At 37.5% G+C, this 24,613-nt stretch overlaps 1 protein-coding gene across 2 annotated transcripts in view; it reads right to left on the reverse strand.

Annotated features, from left to right (window-relative positions):
* SLC24A2 (solute carrier family 24 member 2) overlaps positions 1-13,556 on the reverse strand; it is a gene marked incomplete at both ends in the record, with an annotated part of 112,489 nt that extends 98,933 nt beyond the window's left edge. For both annotated transcript variants that reach the window (XM_084305813.1, XM_084305812.1), the window contains one exon: positions 12,624-13,556. In XM_084305813.1, the coding sequence (XP_084161939.1) occupies positions 12,624-13,556 (933 nt within the window). The remainder of the gene's footprint in view (positions 1-12,623) is intronic.
* Positions 13,557-24,613: the final 11,057 nt, after the last annotated feature.

Consider the following 24,613-nt stretch of genomic DNA (forward strand, 5'->3'; position numbering starts at 1 on the left):
CCAGCAACAATATAATAATTACTTTGAAATCTATCAATAATCCAAAACCTACCCACAACTGGACAGATCAGGCTGTGAAGCACTGTATGCCCTTTTCCAGTTTAAGTCCAAGGGCACAGAAAGCTGACATAGCCTGTTTTCCTTGCTCTGAGTCTGAAAGACATAGATTGTTTGTTAGAGGTGATTTAATATTGAAGAAAAGCAGCTCAGAGGCTTGGAATTATACAGTGGCACAGAGGGATCAGAGAAGCAGAAAGATGATAATTTTCTGTGTCCTGACTTTTGGGCTTAATTTTACATCCATCAAAATCATCTGCAAAACTTGCCATCAACTTCAAATATACCTTGTTTGCAGCACAGACCTTTCCCTCACAAACCAATAAGAAAAAATCCCCACACTTTGTGATCATAAAGGTCTATACTTACAAATTTATTCACTTTTTAAATTTATTCACTTCACTTTTTGCCATAATATTTCCCTAACATTTTTGAAGGGAGACAGTAACGTTAACAATAAGACTTCTCCAGCAGGAAATCTGTTTGCATTTAAAGTTTTGGCAAAAATGGCTGCTACAAAGCTTATTGATTCTTAAAAAATAGCATGCCACTAAAGAAATTACTAATATATGATATCCAATTTGTTTGCTAGTTTCCATCAAGCCTCATCACTGCCTTGCTTACCACCTTTCTCTCAGATACCACATGTTCTGCCTTGCCTCAAGACCATTTTACAGTCAATATGCTGACCATTGTTTTTCTTGTAAACAGTAATCCAATCTAGCAAGCAGAAGTCCTACTTATCTTGCTATATACACATAGCAAATTTTAGATATGGTAATTCCAGCTGTGGTTATTTTCTCTGGATAAAAAGTGACCTTTTCACTGTATGAAATGTCACATAGTAAAGAACAGTGTCCTCAGCCATTTCAGTGCTAGAATCAAGTCCTGATGACCTCACTGGAAAGTAAAAAATCATCTCTCTCCAGTGATGCAAGCCTCCTGTTTTTATCCCTATAGAGGCAAAAAATAGCAGGAATTACTAGTATGATATATTAAGTTATAATAAAATATGTTGATAGTTCAGTATGTCACATCTTCAGCCTCAAACAGGAGTGATTTGCTGCTTGGAAGGAGTCCAAATTTAAGGAGAAAATGCAGACATATTTCTGTGGACAGCTAGTCTGGGGAAAAGTGAGAAATGTGCTCCTTGGAAATTTTAAATATTTGAGTAAGACTTATGGAAATGGATTACTAGGCAGATGACTGCTGAAAAGATGTAGAAAGCATGCAAAATGCCATCCTTCAGATCTCCAACGTATCTCATTTACCTTTGATATGGTCTACATGGCACTTTTCAAACACATGATTATGTGTGCAAACATGCATGTAGGTGTCTGCACATACACTCATGCACAGTGGATGGATCCAGCACAGATTGAGAAAGCAACAATTAAAAGGTTACAAAATCACCTCATTATCACATTTAGAAGTAGGATTCTGTGTCGCAGCAAGCAGTAATTTCATCCTGGACACTGAGAACAGAAAACAACGGCAAAATTCCTCTAATTTAGTATATAATCATTTTCTGACTAAACTGCAGAGGAATTTTATCATTGGTTTTGAGTGGGAGGAGATTTAGGTATTTTGTCTGTAATATCTGCAAAGAAACTAGCTGTGTGTGTTTCAAAGGTGCGTATATGTCAAAAATTCCTCCTGAAAAGGAGAATTCAATACCATCGTATTCAATATATAGAGTATTTTTGTAACTATTTGTGTCACGATGACATTTAAACATCCAGCGAAGGTGAAGCCTTCCAAAAGGATGTGCCTCCATCCAGAAACATTCTAAATTAATACAAGAATATAGCAGATAAATAAAATAAATACTCAGAATGAAGCAGAAGAAAGGGAATATTTAAATAGCAATAAAATTATATAAAAACAAATATTAGCTGCTACATAGAAGGATGCTTTTAAATTACTTCAGGTAACTGGTTTAGAAATGTGTAAGTAACAATAATATGAACTATTTCTAGCTTTTTTCCCTACTCATGGACAAAGCAGTTTCTGGAGTTTTGATTTTTTTCTATTCAAACATATTTTTGTTATAAAATTTTAACTAGGCAATAGCTTGGTGATTGTGCTGGAACCAACTGGGTAGAAACAAAAAGGATTTGATTGGCAATTTGATAAGAGCTTGCACCACAAATTAATTAACTAACAAAATTAACACTTGATTAATCCCAAAAGAAGATGCTCATCCTCTATCCTTACAAACCCCACAGACTTCATCCTTGTCCCTCAGGCAAAAGCCTATATAAGTGGACAGGTCTCAGACCATGCCTTGGAGGTCATTGAGCACAGGGTGTGACAGCAGACATGCCTCCTCCTTAGTGCTCTATATCCGCTAGAGCAGTTTTACAGCAATGTGAGAGGGTGAAAAGTTAACACTAGCTGGTTACGCAATAAATGTCAGTGATAATACCACTGACTTCAGACTAGACTCCCAGCAGTAAGCAGTTAAGAGGTGATAAAGCAGGATTAATCCCTGAGAAAAATTTATGATCGTCAGAGGAGAATGCAGTACGAATACTCTGGTATCTTTATCCTTCCTTGAACAAGAAGTAGTTTTGCTCCAACTTTTTTTTTTCTTTCCCTTAAATGCAGCTTTTCAAAAGGGGTGTTAATACCATCACATATACACCTTTAAGCCTGTTTTCACACACTCATCCTAAAAAGTCATCCAAGGTCACTGATACTTATGGTTATAAAATAAACCTTCAATGATATCGAGGATAGTCGAATAATAATGGAATAATGCAAAGTACAGTAACTGATCAGTAACTATTCTTTGAGCTGCCCTAATAAAATTGCCTCTGACAGGGACAGGAAGATTGCCCAAAGTGAGCCATTGCTGACAGAGACAGAGAAGTAGTTACACAGACAGGTAAAGCTACTTTGAAGGCAATGTGAGCTCTGAGTCCTTCACCTGCTGTTGAAACAAGTACATGGTCACATCTTAAAACTTTCATTGCCCTCCCAGGTACATGGGGTTCAACTCTACTACCACTAGGGCTACAGCTGTTTTTCCAAGATTGCATTCTTTCATTTCCTCTTTTCAGATAGGAACACACGTAGACTAAGAAAGAATCACCAGTGACAGCAAACAGTGATTGTATTTCCTCAAATTAACAGAGATTGTTTAGAAATAATTAAATATGTGGTAATGTAATATGATTTATATTTTTTTTTCTGTGAAATGTAATACTTGCGAAAAGTATCCCCTAATGCTGCTCTAACTAGGGCTTTCATTTTGCTAGTAACGATGACCTGCACTTAGCAATACAACTGCAAGCATTTAACACACCAAAATTCACCATAAAAACAAGCTTAACCAAAACTGTCGAGTCTGTCTATTTTCCCAGATAGGGAAATAAAGCACCAAGCCTACAGTTTTGACTTAGGTCCTACTATACATGTACAATGATGTTGCTTTCTGTTAGATACACTACTGACTGATATATGCTCAGATCTGACGCTAGATCATATAAAGTAATAAATTATTTCTTCAAATTATCTTGGACATGTATGTGGAATAAATAATCAGCAACTCAGTGAAACCTTGTATGATAGGAAAAGGACTGACAGTATGCTAATTATATAGAATGGTAAGCATATACCAATGTACACAAAATTATGTACATGATGAATCATATCCCTCTTCCCAGGCACTTTGAATGGCATTTCTTTTTCCACCATGAGCTACCAAGGAGAGGAAATGTGATTTCATAGAGTTGTCTAAGTCCAGTGTGATGGAGACTGGATTATCATCTCAGTACTGTGATAACCAATTCAATTGCAGTTAAAATATTTTGTGTCTGCATTAGAACAATATAGAATCAAGAGTATTCTGTAAGAAGAGGTCTAAGCTATGCATTACTAATTTTGTCCTGATAAAGAAGGCTAGCAATTTCAAAGAGAAGAATTAAATGAGACCAGCTCTCACCTTGGGACACATAACAGCTGATCTGTGCACAATCAATTTATGACAGTTATCTGATTTTGCTTTATCTTCCCATTTTAAGTTCTAAAAAGCTGCCAGCTCCAAGGAAGAATTTGAATCTCAAGATTCTGCTGCATAGCTTAATGGATGCAGACATAAAGTTAATAAAAAGCAATACTTCAATAAGAACTGACTCAAATGCAATGTAATATGGCTGGTCTATTTTAAGGAAACACCGCTCTTTATTCTACAGAACTACTAGCAGTACACTAGTGCATAGTTTGCAGTTTAGGCAAAACACTATAGACAACTGCAGAGAAATTTACATCTTATTCCTTACATTAAATTTTCTTGCATAAATAACAACAAAGCTTGCTAAATAGGTAAGAGATGCTTTAATTAATTGTTACAGTTATATATATATTTTTTATATTATATGTTACAGCTATTGTAGCTGTAACTTTCATACTGATCTCTAGGACATCCTCCCATCTGTGATATACAGATATACAGATAAACACGTGTATATTTCTTGTATAAAACACTGCCAATATGCATTGGGCTTGAATGGTCTTAAAGTGTGAACTTTCAGACTTTCTTTGTCTGCTCTCCTGACTAAAATTAGATTTTGCATTTCTGAAAAGACTGTGGAAAGCTTTTTTGAATTTGTTCAAGTTTTGAATTTTGAAACAACAGTATTGTTTGTTTCAGTACTTTTTTAGCATGTACTTTTTTTGCTTGTACCAAAGAGGTAATAATTTAGTAAGTGTCCAAATCCCGCATTGCCTTACACCGTCTTCATAAAATATTCAAATGTCCAACCTGAAGTAACAGACAACAGGAACCCAGACTGTTCAATTTTGGTTTAATGCTGTCAAAAGCTTTCTGAACAGAAGGTCCTTAATTTTTATGGTTAAGCCTGGCTTTTAATAAACACCAGACAAGTAGGACACAGAACTTGCTTTTAAGAACCCCACCTGATCATTATACTTCTCTACTTCCACATCCATTTTCGTGATAGGGCTTTCTTCAAGATAAACATACTATGTATCTTACAGTAACAAATTCAAATCAGTTATAATCTTTTTCTACAGTTACAGAAGCAAAATGACTCAGTTCTTGGAAACAATTTCAGAAAGAGGAAGGACTCAAAAAGGGGTTGTTCCCATACATTTACAGTTAGTACTGGAACACTAACTCATGCTAAAAAAAAAAAAAAAAAAAACAAACTCAGAACATTAGCAGAACATAAGCACTTCATCAATTTTTGGCATCACCTAATTTTTTGGCACCTGAGCCACATACCACTGACTACCTAGGGAGTATCACCATTCAGAAAAGCTAAGGCCACTCTAAAGTGTATTGTACCCCAAAACTCACCCTATGCTAGCAACCTCAGTCTTGCAATAACTACTGCCCTTGATGCACCTTCCACCTTGCACAGTTTAGAAAAGACAGGAACCCCCTCTAAAAAGATGATGCTCAACATTGCTTTTTCATAGTCATCGAGGTTGGAAAAGACTTTCAAGATCATCAAGTCCAAACATCAGCCTGACCTACCAAGTACTGTGTGCAAACCATAACCCTCAGAGACACATCCACAATATCTTAAATACTTCCAGGGATGGGGAATTTATCACTTCCCTATGCAGCCCAGTCCAATACTTGACCACACTTTCTGTAAAGAAACTCTTTCTAATACCCAATATAAGGTGCTGATCTCTTCTCTCTGATAACCAGTATTAGGACTCAATGGCATGAATCTGTATCAGGGCAAGCTCATATTGGATACTAGGAAAAACTTCTTGACCAAGAAGGTGGTCAGGCACTGGAGCAGGCTCCCCAGGGAAGCGGCCACAGCACCAAGCCAGCCAGAGTTCAAGTGTTCAGACAATGCTCTTAGATGTATGATTTCATTTTTTTGATGGTCATGTGCAGAGACTGGAGTTGGACTCAATGATCCTTGTATGTCCCTTCCAACTCTAGATATTCAATGATGCTGTGAAACTAAACCTCCCTCGGCACAACTTGAGACTACTTCCTCCTGTCTTAACACTTGTCACTGGAGAAAAAGGACCAACACCTTCCTTGCTGCAGCCTCCTTTCAGGTAGTTGGAAAGAGTGATGAAGTCTCTCCTCAGACTCTTCTCCAGACTAAAAAACCCTTCTGCTGCTGCTTATAAGTCTTGTTTTCTACTCTCTTCTCCAGCTTTGTTGCTCTTCTTTGCACGTACTTGAGCAGCTCAATACCCTTCTTGTAGTGAGAGGCCCAAAACCAAACACTACATTTGAGGTAAATTCTCACCAGGGCCACGTGCAAGGAGACAATCATTTCCCTAGTCCTGCTGGTCACACTGTTTCTGATGCAGGCCAGGAAGACATAGGCTTTCACGGTTACCTGGATACACTGGTTAAAATAGGGCCAGAAAAATTAGTAAAGGCAGATGTGCCTAGCCGCCCAGCTTTTATACAATGAGCAGAGCACTCCTTACATAAGGTGAGTAGTGAACAGGGGAGATCTGCACATAACTGAGTAAAAGTTGAACACTCTCACCACCAGAGCCTGAACAGTTTGTAAAATAAAATAAAATAAAAATTTAAAGCTTTCAATCTTAGCCTGAGAGGTAAATTTTGAGAACCAATTCAGGGAAGATAAGTAGAGGAATGTGGGTTAAATGGAAAAGCAGTACTATAGTGCTCCACCTGGGTCTGATATATCTGAGCTAGCCCAGAAGCAAACCTACAACATCAGAATATCTTTGTTGAAAAGTGAAGTTCCTTCAGTGTTTAAATATCATAAACAATGCAGACATTTTGAGGACTGGTGTTCTGATATTGGGGTTGAAATTTCACCTACAGTATCCCACATCCTCTTGAGGATCTGGACCAAAGTAATCAAGACTGAGATGACAGAAGAAAAAGCATTTATATGTTTCCCAGACTTTGAGAGAGCATTTTTTTTTTCTTTTATTACACTTTCTAGCACAGAGGATTCAATCACATCTGGAGTTCTTCTAAAAGACTGCATGGTGAAAATTTGCCAACACAGCTGGTTTTATTCAGCCTCTAAGAAGTATATCCTGACTTCTTTTTAATTACATATGCTTTTTATTTTAAACTGTATTGATAGGTACATTTTCCCCTTGCTGTTAAAGATGGCAGGATTTTCCTTTTCTCAGCTTAATCAACAAAGGTTGCTTAATCAATCTTAATGGATGGCCATAATTTAAGAACATTTAACCTACTTGGCATTTCCACGTTGTCATTTTATACTCTTTACCAGGACAAATACATACAAAACCAAGAAATTCAAATGGTGAAAATCACTGTAATTATTGATTTGTCTTCAATAAATTACTGAGAGGTGTTAAAATAAACTGAAAATTGTATCAGTTTTACTGTAGTAATGGTTGCATATTTAATGTGGAAGGCTTTAGGTATGTTAGTAATAACCCTAATTTGCGTCAACAGCACTAACAGTCAAGGCAAATTAAATAACAGTTACTGCCAGTGGACTAACATTAAAGTACCACTGAAGTAATCCTTTTTTTTTTTTTTTTTTTTTTTTTAAAAAAAAAAAAAAGACAAAAAAATAGCAAAATATAATATGAAAATAGGCTTTTATCAAAACAAAACAGGTACAAGAACTGTGATGATGCACATGTTCTAAATAAGTACATGTCACAATTCATCTTTTATATATTAGAATGAAAGATCCAGATACTCATAGCTCTATATTCACATACGTGCTTGCAGGAGCAGACCAACTGAGAAACGTCTGTAGAATAAAACTCCTACCTTTCTATGAAACACCACCTAAAAAAAAAAAGTATTTTGTTGGTGGTTAGAGAAGAAAGCGTATTCCATAGATAGAGCTGCAGCTACCAGGTCTGTGGATTCAGCAAGAAGCCCTGAAAAAGAACTGTTCAGCAGTTCAAAACAACTACAATTAACTCAGACCTTTTGCAAATTCCAGCTTTTTGTGCATGCATGCATGTGGCACTAATAAAGCCAGCAAGTAAAGAACTACCTAAAAATAGTGCTAACAGTCTTTCCTTTAGAATGCAAATACTGCCATTAAATACAATGTCGCAACACTTGGGATCAGTATGGATTTTAAAATAACACGCACAAGCTATTCAGGTTTGTTAAGATAACAAAATTGGCAATAAAATAATGTCAAACTATGTCTTGTTGGTAAAAAATATCTCGTTTTCCAAATGCAGTCTTCTATAAATGTAAACAAAACAAAACAAAAAACAACAAAACAAACAAACAAAAAAAATAACCGTCTTGTATATACCATAAGTTTTTTATTTAAACTGTACTCTCAGTGAAACAGATGTCATTGCACAATATCCTTGTTCCACTCTCATTCTGTTCTCCTAGTTGCCAAACAGAACTGTTTTGAGCTATTTACCGAGCGATCACATTCAAGTATCTTTGTGATGATCTCCACGCTACATTAAAGGAAAAAGTACTTAAAAACTAAAATCTTACATAATGTTTTATTGTGATTTAATTTACTCAACATGCTTCTGCCATTAGAGACTACCAAGACAAGACTGAAGCCTTTAACAGAAAGTCAAAAAAAGCCTTGTTTTTAACTACTTGACTTTGTACTTTAGTTCTCTCAGTTTTCTTCTTCCTGTGTCTCATATGGTTTCATCATTCTGTTTTTAAACACCTTCACACTTCTGAGGAGGATATAGAATTATCACCAAAGTTTCCTTCCCAGACCCCAAAATTCATCTGTTCTTGTAGCTCAGGTTGGAAGGGACTTCTGGAGGGCACAGTATTATATGGATCGGAAGGGACTTTTAGAGTATCTGGTGGTGGGATTGCACCACCTATTGTAGGGCAAGTTCAGGTCAGTCCACAGAGCTCAGGGACATTCATTAAGGACCCACATTGGACTGCATGTACCACCCTATGTTGTAGAACTTGGCTGTCTGTTTTTTATCCCGTCCTTTCATAATATCTTTCTTTGTCATCTTTCCTCCTTCCTTTTCCCACTCTTTTCACAGTGATCTCTGGAGTTCATTAGTATCAAACTGCTATTAAACTTCCTTAGGAGTATGATAGGGCAGGAGATTACCCACAGTTCAAACAAAACCATGCAGCAAGACAAAACCAACTATAAATGCAAAAAAAACCCAACCAAACAAAAAAAAAACAACCTATCAACCAACCATACTCTGATCTCATTAGTGTCAAACTGTTGCCAAAAATCCAGTTACCAGCTTTTTCTCAACTTGTACTCCTTTAAGGATCTCAACAGTACTTGATTGAAAGCTTGTGCAGGAAAATAATGAGCACAATGAAATTCACATTGAGCATTCAATATGCATTCACATTTGTACAAGTAACTGATGCACAAAATGATGTAACTTTAGAAAAAGTAGGTAAGTTTGAATACTTGCAGAATTTAAGAAAAAAGCAAACAACCTTTAATTCTCGAACATGGGAGAGAAAGGAATCTAATAAACATCTAGAGATATGTATGCATTCTGGCAAGCTTGTGAATGCATATACAACACACAATGGCTAAGCTGAAAAATCATTTCTTAGATAAGACCTTTTCTCATGGAAAATATTTTGTTGACAATGTGAATCTTTCTTCAATCTTTCATGAAAAATTATAAAAGTACTGAATTTAATATCAAAATGCATTTTAATATCCCAAAGGTTTTTCACCTGCTCAGATTTTTGCTCTTCAATACTTGTTTGCCAGTGAGCCACCTAACCCTTCAACTCTCCAGCATTATGTTGCCTTATTTAGACCTCTCAACTTTGTTGAGCTGCTTTCAGATTACAACACAACATCTTAAAGATAAATATGGCAGTAATGTTTTTAGCAGACCACTTGCCTCTTTAGCAACAGCAGAATCAGAAATGGATAGGCAAAAATAGTTCAGGTTAGACAAAAGAACAGAATTTTCTATACACTCCTGAAATAAAGTTCTTCCAAGGCAACCTAACCCACAGATTCCAGATCTGCCTAGCAATTCTCTGTCCTAACGGGGTAAAAATGTGAAAATATTTCTGTTAGAAACAATCAAGATTGGAAAGCTTGTATTTGAAATACTAATTTGATTATACATAATCTTATTCTGCATTCTTGATGACTGAGAGCAATCTAGGTTAACACTGCAGAAAACAGTCCAAAAGCAAAGACTATCACTTCTGCAGTGCTTCTAATTCCCACTAGTTATGAAATAAGGGCACACTGCATTCACCACTAGGCTCCAAATCTCAATCTACAGAAATGTTTTATTCTTCGCTTTAGGCAATAACTTTAGAGCTGAACATCCTACGCATTTCATCATAACATTTTTGTGTTTGTTTGTTTTTCAGAATACAGAGCTTTAGGGAGATTCTTTCCAAAGAACATCATCCGTGACATCCTTGCTATCAGAAAATTAGTTCATTCATCCTACTAAATTCTGTTCAACTGAATACTCATTCATGATACTTATAATTCAGAATGTTAGCCAAATATTCAAAAATATGCCTTTACAATATAGCTTATTAAAAGAAAGACATAGTCTGATACCTTTAGGAGCCATTTTTCGGCAGGCGGCAGAAAATATATCTTAGGTAAATTGTAATCAAATTAGAGCAACTCTTCCACCCCTCTCTACTCCTTAGTGATTTACAAATACATATTTTTTATTATTTTAATTAACTTGAAATCAACTCATGAAAGAAATCTCCATGGAACACAACACACAAGTCTTGAGTTTTTAAGAAAAGTAGACAGTTTTCAGATTTTCCATCCCCAGCTGATTTCTGTGCACCTCTAACAGGCATAGACTCTAAGTAATTAACCTATCAAACAATAAATGAATGTTCCAAAAGTGAATGGGCTTGACTTTTTTAAAGTCAAAGTACCTAAAGCGATTATTCAATGTGAAAATATTCTATGTTCAATTTGACTTACAAATAATTAATTCTTCTGTTCATTTGAAAACAATTGAATGCTTACCATAGTATGTAGCTATTCTATTCAGCTCTAGTTGATTTGCATATTGACTATTGTTTAAGACCAGTTATAAATTCACACAGCCTGCAAATCCAGTTTCCGGACAGATGATAGTGGATTCATTGATTACTGTTGTTTCATAAACCATTGTTTCTTCCTATTATTACACGCATTTAGCGTAATGTGTGGAAGTACTTACAACGCACCATGAAATAATGCATTATCAGCACCCAACTAATGTAGTTAAAGAAGCATTTCATTCATTAGGGTAAATAGTTTGTTGGTGTTCACTCTTCATTTTCTTTTAAAATCCCAATTACACACTTCGAGAAAGATAAAGATGAGCATGCTGTTTTTGAAAGAAGAATGGGACAAAAAGGAAGATATGAAAGTAGAAGAAAGTATAACAAGTGTGAGTCAAATTTGATTAGAAACGTTTTTATTATTATTATTTTTAAAGAGAAAGAGAGGAAATGTTATGTTTTTTATTTTGATGGTTTTTTTCCTTTCTTTTTTTTTTCAGTCCCAACACTGAAAGCACCTGTCTGTACTGTTAAAATATCAATACCTGCCTTCAAAGTTCTGCATATAAGCAGAATCATCAGTATTCTGTAAGTTATAGGCATGTAGTGTCTCTCTTGTGTTATAGGAGCTCAGTCTCTCTGTTCTTCTGTTTATATATCTGTGCGCTTATGCCACCAGATTGTCTTTTCTGAAGCACTGATATGGGGTGTTAAAAGAAAGCAACCAGAGTGAACACTTCCTTCTAAGCAATTACTGAATTAAACAAAACAAAAACACTTACCTGATGAATAACCGTACTGTCATATAAAACTAGGCACTTTGATTTAAGTATTAAACATTCAATTAACGGTCTGCAAATGTAAGTATTTATGGGTTCCACTTCAAGTGTCCTTAAATATAGCCTCTTTTAAGAAGAGGTCTGTTTAAGAGATGGTATCTGCTGAAGACCCACTGAGCCCCACTGTGCACAAATTCCCTTCTTTACTTATGGCCAAGTATGGGGCCAAAAATTAGTTTGCTCAGTTGCAAATACTATGAAAGGAAAACCATCCCAATTAAACAGCAGACTCTGCCATTAGGATTACCATTTTTCCAGAGATATTTTTTCACATAATTGCCACTAATTACAACTGAAGTTAGTATTTTATATCAACATCGGTAGATGAAACTTTATATATTGCTCCAAGTGTGTTTGCTTTTTTGAGGAAGAAAGTGCATTAACAGCCTTTAAAAAGCCAGATTTAGTCATGAGATACTCCACAGCTATTGCTACTGCTGAATCCAGAAGCTTAGGGAAAACAAAAACTTTTATCTTAGACCTCATCAACGTGGCAAAATGCTGAATATAGGTTTATGTATTTTTGCTGGTGTTTTGTCTTGCTTTGTGTGCAATTCAGATCACTCTGAAGTTAAAAGCTATTGATTTACTAGGAAGCTACCTCTTGTTTTATATTTTCGATCTTATTGGACTTGTTAAACAAAAAGACCTTTTAGCAAAACACAGAACTTCTTATATTGCTTATTATACTGTATTTGAGTACTTTACAACAAGGAAGGACTCAGCATTTATAAGAGCACTATTACATATATGCTCATTAAAAATTGACCAACCTTTCCTTCAGTATCTGTTGCTGTAACCTTCTCAACCTTGTTCCTGTTTAAAAATTTTTTCACCAATTCTTCTACTTGAACGTTGAACTTCATGAAAGTCACATAGCAAAAATATGCTGTCAGGAGGGTTAGGCTTTCCCACCACATGATTAAGTTATCCAGAAAAAAGATGATTAGCAAGATCAAGTCAACAATGTAAAATGACACATCTCGAAAGAGTGGCCACCAAGTAAGGTTCAAGATCTCTCTAGAAAATAAAGCACACATTCCAATAACAAACAGTATATTGAACACAGCAGATCCCACTATTGTCCCAATGCCAACGTTGCTGTGGGATATAAACACTCCTATTAAAGATGTGAAGAGTTCTGGGGCTGAGCCACCAGCAGCCATAAAGGTTGCCCCTGCCACATCATCAGATATACTCAGCTTTTCAGTGATGACAGTCAAGGAAGGAACGAAGAACTCATCACAGACTATGGCTAAGGCTATGAACATATAAATCATTCCAATCACATGGAGGATCACTGCACCCTTTCTTCTTTCTTCAAGAGAGAATAGGTCCTCCGGGTACTCTCCCTTGGCATGATCTGTTGCATTGCCATGCTCAGCTTCATATTTCATAGAAGTAGGTGGATCTGGAACACCGTCTTTATTCTGTTCCTTGAAATCCAACAGAGTTCTTTGGTGACCATGCACCTGCTTTTGGCTATCTAGGCTGCTGGCCAACACCTTGCTATATGGTTCCGTCTTGAAAAAGGCACTAATTGAAAGAGAGAAAGTACTAATGGCCACTACACTCACGAGAAGCCCTATTATTCTTATCAGTCTTAGTTTTTTCCTAACATTCTGGTGCTGTTTGCAACCAAACAGTGGTTCCTTCAAACACCACTCCTCCAAGACACTAACAACAGTTTTTTTGCAATGAGCCATTCTGTGTTCTTTGTGAGATGCTCAGGGAATCAGATGGAATGTTTCTTCATACTCTTCTCCAGCTTTGAAGGTAAAGGTGTTTTAAAGGTTCTCCCACCATTAAGTATTTTTATTCTTCGTAGGAAGTATTTTCTTCATTCATGCTAAAAAGGACAAGCAGGTATCATTAACATTACTAAAACAGCATGCAGTTAGAAGCTTCTAAAAAGTAATTTACAGACTTGGTTAAATTTAGAATTTAAAGCGGAATGTTACTGGCTGTAACATAATACCCTGGCTCATCCCATCAGACACAGCAACAGCGTGTTTGTTTCAGCAGCAACCCGATGGATAAAAGTCTGTCAATACTCAGATCACTTTATGCCTCTCAAAAGCCATTGCTCAGCATTAGGTCTCTGTTGATGACAAAAAGTCCTAGTGGAAAGTAAAAACTGTGCCCAGATGTTGTGTAAAAAAATGAAGAAACTGCTATTCTATCAGCTACACCAAAGATTATCACCTTCTGTAATTACTTTCTACTATGACCATGTAATGTTTTAATCCCAAATGCAGGGGCAGTAATGTATGAAAAAGCAATCAAAGTGTTACAAGCATCTTATCAGACCTCTATGTACCTGAGGCAGTATTAACTGAAATGTTATGTGTGCATAGAGGTCATCGATGTGTGGGTAAGACACTAAACTGTTGGAACAGAATCAAAATGAAGATCTAACACATACACAGCTTCTTTAATTCCCCCTGCAAGATCTACCCAAGTTTACAGAAGGAATTCAATTTGCTTCTGATCAGACCTAGGACACTAGCTCGGACTAGCTAACATGAAATTTTCATTCATCTCTGTTTTTGTTTTGATTTATGCCACATTTTTTTTATAACAGTATGAAGTTACAAAGAATACTCCCATGGTTAAGTATCTTTTAACAGTGCCTGTCTTACAGATCGTGTTACAGAAAATACTTTAAGTTTACACAAGACTTGACCCTGCAATTTTGAGAATGAAACTGTGGGAGGACTACTCATGTACACCAGAGTAGGGCATATTAGCACAACATTACTTCTAATACAGGAAAAAACTGTTGAATGATAACAGGTGCCTTGATTACTTAATTTGAACAATATAATGCAGAAATTAGTTATACATGCATTATGCATAGTAAATTGCATTTTTTAGAATGCAAAATATAAAATAATTTATAAATAAAATTGAATATCAGTAGTATGTATTACTCTGCAAAAATACTTTGTTACATCACTTATTCAAGGCATTTGCAGCAAAAGCTGAATACTGGAGAATATACAAGATACTGATTTTGTATTCTCAGATAGAGAATTGCAACTATTATACACAGTTATCTACACAAAAGTTACTCAGTCACTTGCAGCTTTTCCTGTTTTTTTACGCACAGCTCCCATGCTAAGATGTCATAGAGACATACTCCATCTGCAAGGCGCAGCACCGCAGCAGAGACAGTTTTATTTTCCACCTGAGAGTTACCGCTCACCATCCTGCCGTAAGAACACCGAACAGGGCGGGCAGCGCACCCTTAGCGGCGGAGGGGCCGACCCCCCGGCATCCCGATAAATCACGACACGGGGCAGCTCGCCCCGGAGGGCGCACGGCGGCTCCCAGCTGGGGGGCTCCCCGCGCCCCCTGCCCTGCCGCAGCGCATCGCCTCACTTAACCCAACTTCGCACCGCTCAGCGCCCCAAAAACTTTTCTCCTCCCCAAAGCGAGGAGCCTGCCCAGCCCAGAGAACATCCATCCAAGGGCACTAGTCCCGGAGAGCAGCGGCGCTGCCCCTCCCGTCCCCTCGGCGGCCGAGCATCCCCCCCGGGGAAGCCCGTCCGGGGAGCGGGGACCCCGCGACCGCCGCAGCCGCGGCCCCGACCGAGCACTGCGGCGCTCACCCCAAGGTGCGCTGCGCTGCGCTCCGCACCGCCACCAGCCCCGGCTCCGTCTCGGGCATCGGCGGCCCCTCGCCGCGCTGTCTGCGGCGGGCGGCGGCCGCGGGACCCGCCCCGCACCGCCCCGCACCGCCCCGCACAGGCGGGGCAGGCAGCGGACCGCCCCCGCCCCGGGATGCTGGGGGTGTCTGGGCCCCACCCTGCGACCCCCGGCCGGGGGCAGTTTTGGGGTAGCGGCAGGGAAAGGGTGGGGAGGGCGCCGTGCGCCCCCGCGGCTGGGTGAGGCGGTGGAGGTGAATAGTGCTGATCCTCAAGGAGAGGGGTGGGTTTATAAAAGCAGCATAGCCCCCATCAGCGCGCCCCTTATTCTGGATGTTGTGCGGAGGGAGGTCAGGAAATGAGGGAAAAGGACGCTGCATTTTGGTCCCGGTGCTGAGGAAGGAGACGTGTCCACTGGTAGTTATTAATCGTTGGTGATGTACTCGGGGACAGAAATGTCCTTAAACTGCATTTCAAAGTTGGCTCAGAGGAAAATAAAGGGGCACTGAACACCCTAGAAAACAGGAGAAGTTTAGATCCAGAACTTTCCTTTTCTGTTTTGGCCTTCATCTCATCAGCCATATCCCCCATAAATTATGATTTGCTAATTGATTCAAGACTCAAATACAGGGGAAGTGCTGCAATGCCTCTGTATCACAGCCGTTTCCTGGTGCTACATGCTGTAGATCCACTAGGGTGTAGAGGTGCTGCTCTACTGAAATACCATCTGCACTCTGACTTTATGCCTTTGTTGCAAGAAGTCACACAGAGACCTGCAGGCACCCTGGAGTAATCTAATGTACGCAGGTCAGCACCACAGGAAGATGTGCACTGAGCCAGGGGAGCTGAGAAAGATCTTCTTGTGCAAATCTTTTAAAAATGCAGAGACCAGGCAAGAGCAAGGAGATTAAGCCTGGCTGAATGGGGTAAAGAGCACAGCCATGCAGTTGGTATCCGGGAAATGTTTGGTAGCAGCTCACTAGCACTATTTTGATTTTGATTTTTTTTATTGTTATTATTATTTGACTATTTTTATTTTGAAGTAATACCCTCTGCAGTTTCTGAAGTCTGCTGCAAACAGCAAACAGGCATCACCCACAAAGTCCAATTGCTTTGAACTGGAGAATAATCTATATTTTTCCAGCTTCTGCAGCCTTCATTTCTGAACTCTGATTTCACCAGATGGCAAATAAAATTACTATTACTCCTTGCTTCATGAAGAATACAAAGATGTAAGGGTTTTGATGAAGTGAAAAAATATGGACATTTAAAGTAACTTCAAAGATATTATTGGGATATCACATGAAAAATAATAGTGGCCTGGGTAGGCCTGGAACAAACATGTAGCTGTTGGTATCTCTCCCCATCATCAGTTCTCAGTACCTGGGCCTTTTGGGTTGCCTTGGCAATGACTGAAAAGCCATAAATTCTTCCAGAGAGTTATGAAATGTCAAAACCTTACACACCAAAACACAACAGGCATCTTAGAGGCTATATGGACATACAAGAGGTACAAAAGGTTCACAGAATATTTCCAAATTTTCAGCAGTTTCCAGTGAGAGCCTTGACTGACTCACATATACAAAGTGCCCTTCAAATCCTGAGTTTGCACAGGTGGTGCATGTTTATTTCACGTTACACATTGGGAGGTTCTCATTAGTGGCTGACAGCTAATAGTGGATGCCTGATGATTATCCAGGCTTGTATTATTCAGGCTCAGGATGATGTAAAGACACATGTGGAGATTGCTTTGACCATCTATCTAAAGCCACCACATACACATGAATTAATTAAAATGAAGTTTTATGTTTTGCATCCACCTATGCAAGGCACAGATGAAATAGCTGCATCTCAAATGTCCAACTGTGCCTGCTACTTAGCAGTGCCAAAGGTTAAAGGTAAGCATGCTTATATGAGTTCCTGTGACTCCTGTATCGTGGGCCTGCAGTATGTGAAACAACAGCCTTAAAAAGTCTTGAAAATGATATCTAAAAGATGTTTTTGCTTCACAGATGCTCAGAGGCAGGCTGGTATGTATGTGTGGTGTCCTTACATCTATCGGTTTCTGAAATAAAAGTAGAAGCAGTTGAGTTTTGTGAATGACCACAGGGAGGGAGCATAGAAGGTCCCCCATAAAGACATTATATTTTAACCAAAAGGCCATGTATTTGAATTTCAGTATCCCTTTGTTTTTCTGTATTTGTAGCAGTTTTGTTCCCTACCATAAACATATATTGCAGACCAAGGAAAATAAAAGCCACAACAAGAATAATGTGGCTCCAAGGTAGGAATCTCTGCCAATAACTGAAGTGTTTTGAATCAGCTGACCTGTTCTTACCTACATGTTGCATAATAACAACAACAGAAACAAAAAAGCACTGCTAAAATAGTATTAGGAGGATAACTAACAGTGAAATAAATCCCATACTTTTCTCACAAAATTAAATGTCAGATCACATCCTGGCTAAATGCAGAATGATTAGATTACTTGAATGAAACTATCTTTGGCCTACATCTGGCTCAATGCTTCTGTTAAGTGAGAAAAGACATCTGCTAAGTAAATAGATTCTGCACCTACACATTTGTGTAGAAGGCTTTCATTTTTACATAAGTAGGGTATGTAAATAGTTTTTAATTTAATAGACTATGTAGTTCACTGCACTACTTGTGATGCACTCTCTGAAATCATAAGACATTCTTCATCACTACTTCCTATTTCCAGGAAGCTCCATGAAGTAGGACTTTATTTATTTATTTATTTATTTATTTATTTATTTATTTATTTATTTATTTATTTATTTATTTATTTATTTTTGCAGTATTTCTCTTCTGGATCTTTTCTTGACGTTATATACCTTACATTTGGCCCAAGCAAGCCCAGAGTGTCGTATGTGCAGAAGAGGAAAGGAAGAGGGAGCCAGATGAAAAATCCTGAATGACAACATCTCCAAGTACCACAGCAGTACCTTCTAAAGCTGGAAGATAAAGCTGATGAGAAGGTTACCATGACTACAGAAGCGGCATATTTGAATGAAAATTGATGTTAAGCTTTTAAATGCTAATTGCAGCTGGAAACAGGTGACAACTGAAATATCCTTTTTTTTTTTTTTTTTATTTCAACACTTTGCCATCTACAATGAGTAAAAGAAAAGGGTGAAAATGATGACAACATGCAGTTAAATTTAAACACTAATATATTCTTCATCATTAAAGTATGTCACATCATTTACTTTTTCATAGCAATAGGCAAACACATTAGAGATAACTGACAGTGCATGATGGGTGAAAACTATGTATATAACCTGAGTAATGCATTTTGGAGGAATATACTGAGTAAAATTAAACAGTCTTCTTTAACTACCATAGCAATAGTTTCCAACAACTCATAATCAAGAGGCTATTAAAACTTAATATTCAAAAGCTATTTTATATTCCCAGTGACGAGTAAATCTCACAAAAGTCTGAAGTTAGGAGTGTTTCTTATTCCCACCCCATACATTAGAAAATAAAAGGTGAATATATACACAGTGGTAGAGTCCCACTGGAGTTAAAACTGTAAGTAAAGAAGATGAGTAGGCCAATATCACTATGTAACTACTGCAATTTTCTGTTGTACTATTGTCTGACAAGACTTGGGCTTTACTTGAAAAAGATGTAGAAGGTGTGTTTTACCTGTAACTGTAAGCACTATTTTAATATTGCCTCAAAGGTCACCTAATATTTCTGTTTCACTTGTAACATGATAAATTCTACTTGTTAACACTTGCTCTTTGAAGCACTCTTGGTACACTTGCTGTAAAAGTCATGAACAATTGTAATGCAAATTTACATTTTGTAATAAATAATTGATTTGAAATCCATTGAGGGTTTAAGGGAATTATTTTGAATTTTTTTCTTCTTAATATACAAGATGAGAAACCTAGGGATTTTGTCTATGTTCTGCTTAATGAGCACTGTAATCACCTTTGTTAAGAAGGCTACCTTTTTTATTCTTTTTTTTTTTTTTTTTTTTTTTTCAGCAAGAGTAAAAGAAAAATAAAAATTGAGAATGCCTTTAAATGCCTTAAGTCTTTTTCTTCCGTGTTTGCAGAATTCTCAAGTTTTTTAATGTAAATTTTAAACTACTGACTAGCTGTACAGCTATCATAAATGTCGCCATCAGAACATGCCAGTCTCCTTAAAGGATAGCCTCTTTACCTAGACTTGAGATGTCCAGAACCACCACATCATAACATCTAGTGATGTGACAGAAAACAAAACAAACCAAACAAACAAACAAAGCACTGTATCATTACTGAAATCTGCTTATTCTGGGTATGTTATATCAAGGTGATTATTTTTACTTGTGAGTTAAGAGAAATTTCTAATGAGCAGTGTGATGGAGCAGCATGACTCTCCTTCAGATGACTTTCTGTTTCAGATGTGATAATTTACTCCTATGATATTCTACGTATGTAAGTGTCATAGTTTAACCTGAGTGAGCTGCCCTGAGGTCAAGAAGAACATTTATTTCATTATAATCTGTGACCTACCAGCTCATTTATCACCCCTGCAAGCTGGCTAGTCAGCAGCCTTAAGAACAGTTGCTGGTTTGGTGGATGATCTCCAACATTCTTGTCAATTTCCCAGCAGTTTCGCTCATCACATTGCTTGGAGCCTCAGCTTGAAACCCTCTGCTCCTGTGTTTTGCACTTAGGAGTGCCTCAGAGACAGAGGTCAAACCTGATATGAGTTACAACTCAGATTTCTTACTTAATTTCTGACTAGGCCATCGTCCAGGTAGAGCTGGAGGCAAGTGTCTCCCACTGACCATGCCTTTCTCACAAATTAAACTACATTCACTGCTATACCATCATGCAGTAATTACCTCTTTGTTCTTTTTCTCTGTTCATATATTCAGCTTTCTCATATTCCTTGCACTTGATGAATTATGAGCTATTTATCTTCATCTGTGCAGTAATGTAGTTTTCAAGTAATCTCCTTCACCTTTGTGGAATGTTTCAGAGAAATAAATATAAGGTAAAAATTGCCCTCAGATAGTGAGATGTGAAATGATGGAAAATGATGGAAAATTATGAAATAAGCATTACACTCCACTGATTAACTAATTATGCACAGAAGTAGTGTGGAAAAAAAAAAAAAGCAGAATGAAAGCAAAAAGGACAAAAAGCATCTTAGGACTGAAGTCAATGTTTAGAGAGGAGAGGAGAGGAGAGGAGAGGAGAGGAGAGGAGAGGAGAGGAGAGGAGAGGAGAGGAGAGGAGAGGAGAGGAGAGGAGAGGAGAGGAGAGGAGAGGAGAGGAGAGGAGAGGAGAGGAGAGGAGAGGAGAGGAGAGGAGAGGAGAGGAGAGGAGAGGAGAGGAGAGGAGAGGAGAGGAGAGGAGAGGAGAGGAGAGGAGAGGAGAGGAGAGGAGAGGAGAGGAGAGGAGAGGAGAGGAGAGGAGAGGGAGTCCTTCTTACACTGATAGGTTCTTGTGTGCATAGTATGAATTAGCACTGCTAAGTTAAACTGTCCTGCACATGTGCACTGAAAGTGTTTATGCCACAAAATAAAACATCCCTGGGCCAATAGAACAGAGACCCCATCTATCAGTGGAGTTTCAAAAATTTTTATAGTTTTGATAGAAAAAAAATATATCAAAGAATAAATGACATATTATGCTTTGTATTTGGTAGTGGTCACAGCACTGAGTCATGCTGTATTGAATTTTAGAGTCAGATCAAAAGAGTAGTTTAAAGCAGTACTATAAAATTAGTCCCATCAACGGGGGAAAAAAAGGCAACAAACAAACAAACAAAGAACAACAACAACAACAACAAAACAAAACAAAAAAACAACAGATCTTTCAAACTAATAAGAGAATCTGAAATCAGAACATAAAAGGAAATTTGGAACTGAAGTAAATGGATACTCTGAGAAGCTTTCAGAAGGCAAACTACCCACTCTTTTTTAAGTGGAAGACTCTATCCTAGGCTAACTAAATAATTAAAATATGAAGATTTTTTTCTGCATTCATTAGAGCTTTTTGTGGACATTCAGCCCAAAAACTAGCCATATTTCCCAAGCTTACAAACTTCTATTCTGTAGGGTAATTCTGATCACAAATAAAAAATAATGATCTTTTTGATGCACTGCATGAGTTTTTATTAAAAATAAATAATCAGGCAAACAAAACATTCAAACGTAGTAGTTCTGCAGAAGTGAAAAAGAATTGCTTCTACAATTGAAATTCAAGATAAAATACAATAATAGGACCTGGAATTAACCTTACTTCTGTTTTTAAGCTTAATGGATTTAAAGAAAAAATCTATAGTTTAATGTATAGGCTAAGATAGGAATAGACAAATGAGATAATTTCAAAGGTGGCTTAAATATTCAAAAAGCTCAAATGCATTGCCCATTAGGTATTCTAAAGGTCACTGTAACATGTTCATTACATTAAGGACAATTTAAGAAGACAGAATACAGTTACTTGATCTGGGGTTTGTCCAGATATGTGATCCTTAATGATGAGAAGAACCTCTGCTTTATGTCAGATCTGAAAGATGTTTACTTTTTGCAGCTGCCTCCGTCTGGACCACCGGCATCACTTCCTGCAGAATCTGAGAGGCTCCCTCAGAGTGGCCATTGCCATTTAGGATACAATCTCTAGTGATCAATATTTGTTAGCAGATAAACTGGGAAGGTGCTGCCCATGTTATTTCAGATGTACCCATGCAAAAATATTTGGGACTGGCAGTGATGTTGTTTATCAAAGGCTATGTCTTACTCAAGTCACATTTTGGAGAGGAATATTATGTGTGGGAAGTGAGCTTGTACTGGACACATACAGGGCTGAAAGTCACTTGGGTCAGTGTAGGCGTTTAAACAGTAAATCAAGTTTGTTTTTTAGGTGCCTACAGCAGGGACACAGCTCCACTAAAGTGGTTTGTGTGGGCTTGCAAAGCATAAAAGCCAAATCTACTTTGGCAAAATTGTTCCCTGTATGAATGATTTCTACTACCTCCTAGAAGGCACAGGAGATGTGTGTTATTTTATTTAATTTGTGGCTTGCTTAGTCCAAGAGTTCAAATTGGATGAATTAGTCAGAGGATTTACCTGAATTGCTAAGATTTTGTATGGTGCCTAAAATCCTGCCAACCTAGTTGTAACTCAGCTTTTTCACAGCTTCATATTTTATTTTGTGGGGGTGAGAGGGAGAAGTTGGCTACTTGTGATGCTGCTTTCATAACAGAGGACTTTGTTGGAAAGAGAAGCTGGAATTGTAATTATTGATTAGTTTTATTTTCACATCAGACTTGTTCTATCACTAATTGTCTTAACTGCTGATTAATACATTTTAAAAATCTAAATTAAATATGCGGAAATTATTATATTATTCTTCGTATACACTCATCTTTAAAGTTTACTATCTGAAATTTTACTAGGGGCAAGAAGTAATGCTTATTTTGATAAATCAACACACTTCAATATCAAACAGCCTCTCTCTGCTCTCCAACAAATGTAGATTTCCTACAAATAAGCAGAGTGCATGAGACCATGAGATTCATATGGGAGTCAAAGCAGCAAATATACTAGTGGGAGTGCAAGAAGAGGGGAAATGACCAGGATGCTTCCCCTTCCACAAGCAGCACATGCATTTTGTAACGTGCATTGTGAAATGCATGTAGTTGGTCAAATTATTAAGCTTTCCATCCCTTTTCACTTGATCGCTATCTCATATCATTGCTGGGACTTCCAGAAGATAGTGATTATATATATATACATATTTTTTTTTTCCTACAACAGGTGATGTCCTGGTCTACCTTGATGTGGGAGTAGCCAAATTTGAATATCACTCATGCTATGGCATTCTGCATATCTCTTCTACCTCTTCTTTCTGAGATCAAAGGTATCAACTATTCTTTTGTTTTTAACGTGTAACACACATTTTTACAGCCCCATGATTTCCATCACCATGCATTTCCATCCTAAATATATAAGCATATTGCAGATCCTGGAATAATGGCAAAATGTTTTGTTTTGTTTTGGTTTTGGTTTTTGGTGGTGGTGATTTTGTTTTTGTTTTTCCTTGGGAGCAGCTCTGCACACTTTTCGTAATTCTAACAACCATGACACTTCACCCCTCAGTTTAACAACATTTCCATTTTCAAAATGTCAACAAAAAACTCTGTAGTGGCAAACCATGATTTGGTGATGCCACTTTACCATTTAACAATGCTGATTATTATTAAAGTCTGATATCAAATACCTTTTTTAGGTGACTGCTCTATTATTTTTTGTCACTTTCTACTGATTTACTGAATGGGTTTCAGTAATGTATGTCGATTGCAAAATCTACTTTCCATGACAGTTCCTAAACTGATTCCTATTATTCAAAATCCCACTGTAAGACATTATAGTATAGTATAAAGACTTTGATATACAAACACTCTGTGGCTTTTTTTTTTTTTTTTTCTCCTAGCAAAGCAGTCTAGTTCTGTGAAGGGGATAGATTTTGTGTTTTTTTTTTTTTTTTTTTTTACATATTTGATGTAAATGTTTTTTGGTGTTGGCTTGGCATGTATTTCTGGTATACAAGACAAGTTTTAATGTATTTATCGGAAGCATAGAGATAGTGGATGAGACCTTTCACTCTGGAACACACTTTGGAAGTAGTTATTCAACATCAGCTATGTGTGTCAACTTGGAGGGGCAAGAACAAAAAAAAACCAAACCTATTTTCTAACTAAGAACAGCAGGAATTTTATTTTTAACTCCTGACCAACAAAACTGCATTACTCTATACAGAACATTGGAATGAACAAACAAATGGAAGCAACATCTAGAAAATAATTTGAGAGGTGAAGTCCAGCACATCTTCAGCTTCTGATCATAAAGGTGATTGCTGCTTTGACTCTTTTAACAAGTGTTTTCCCAGCAAGCATGAGTTGGTCCAATGCTCATGTGCTCTTCTGGCCTCATGATTAGGAAAGCAGATGTGTGCTTATATGAGAAGCACAGACAACAGGAAGAAGGTGAGTCTGGGTTTTCCTACCATACATGCTATCATGTGCATTTAAAGGAAAAAAAAATACAAAAAAAAGACAGTATTTGTCAAGGATCTCATGAG

This window comes from Netta rufina, assembly GCF_964035555.1.
Source record: "Netta rufina genome assembly, chromosome: Z".
NCBI lineage: Eukaryota > Metazoa > Chordata > Aves > Anseriformes > Anatidae > Netta > Netta rufina.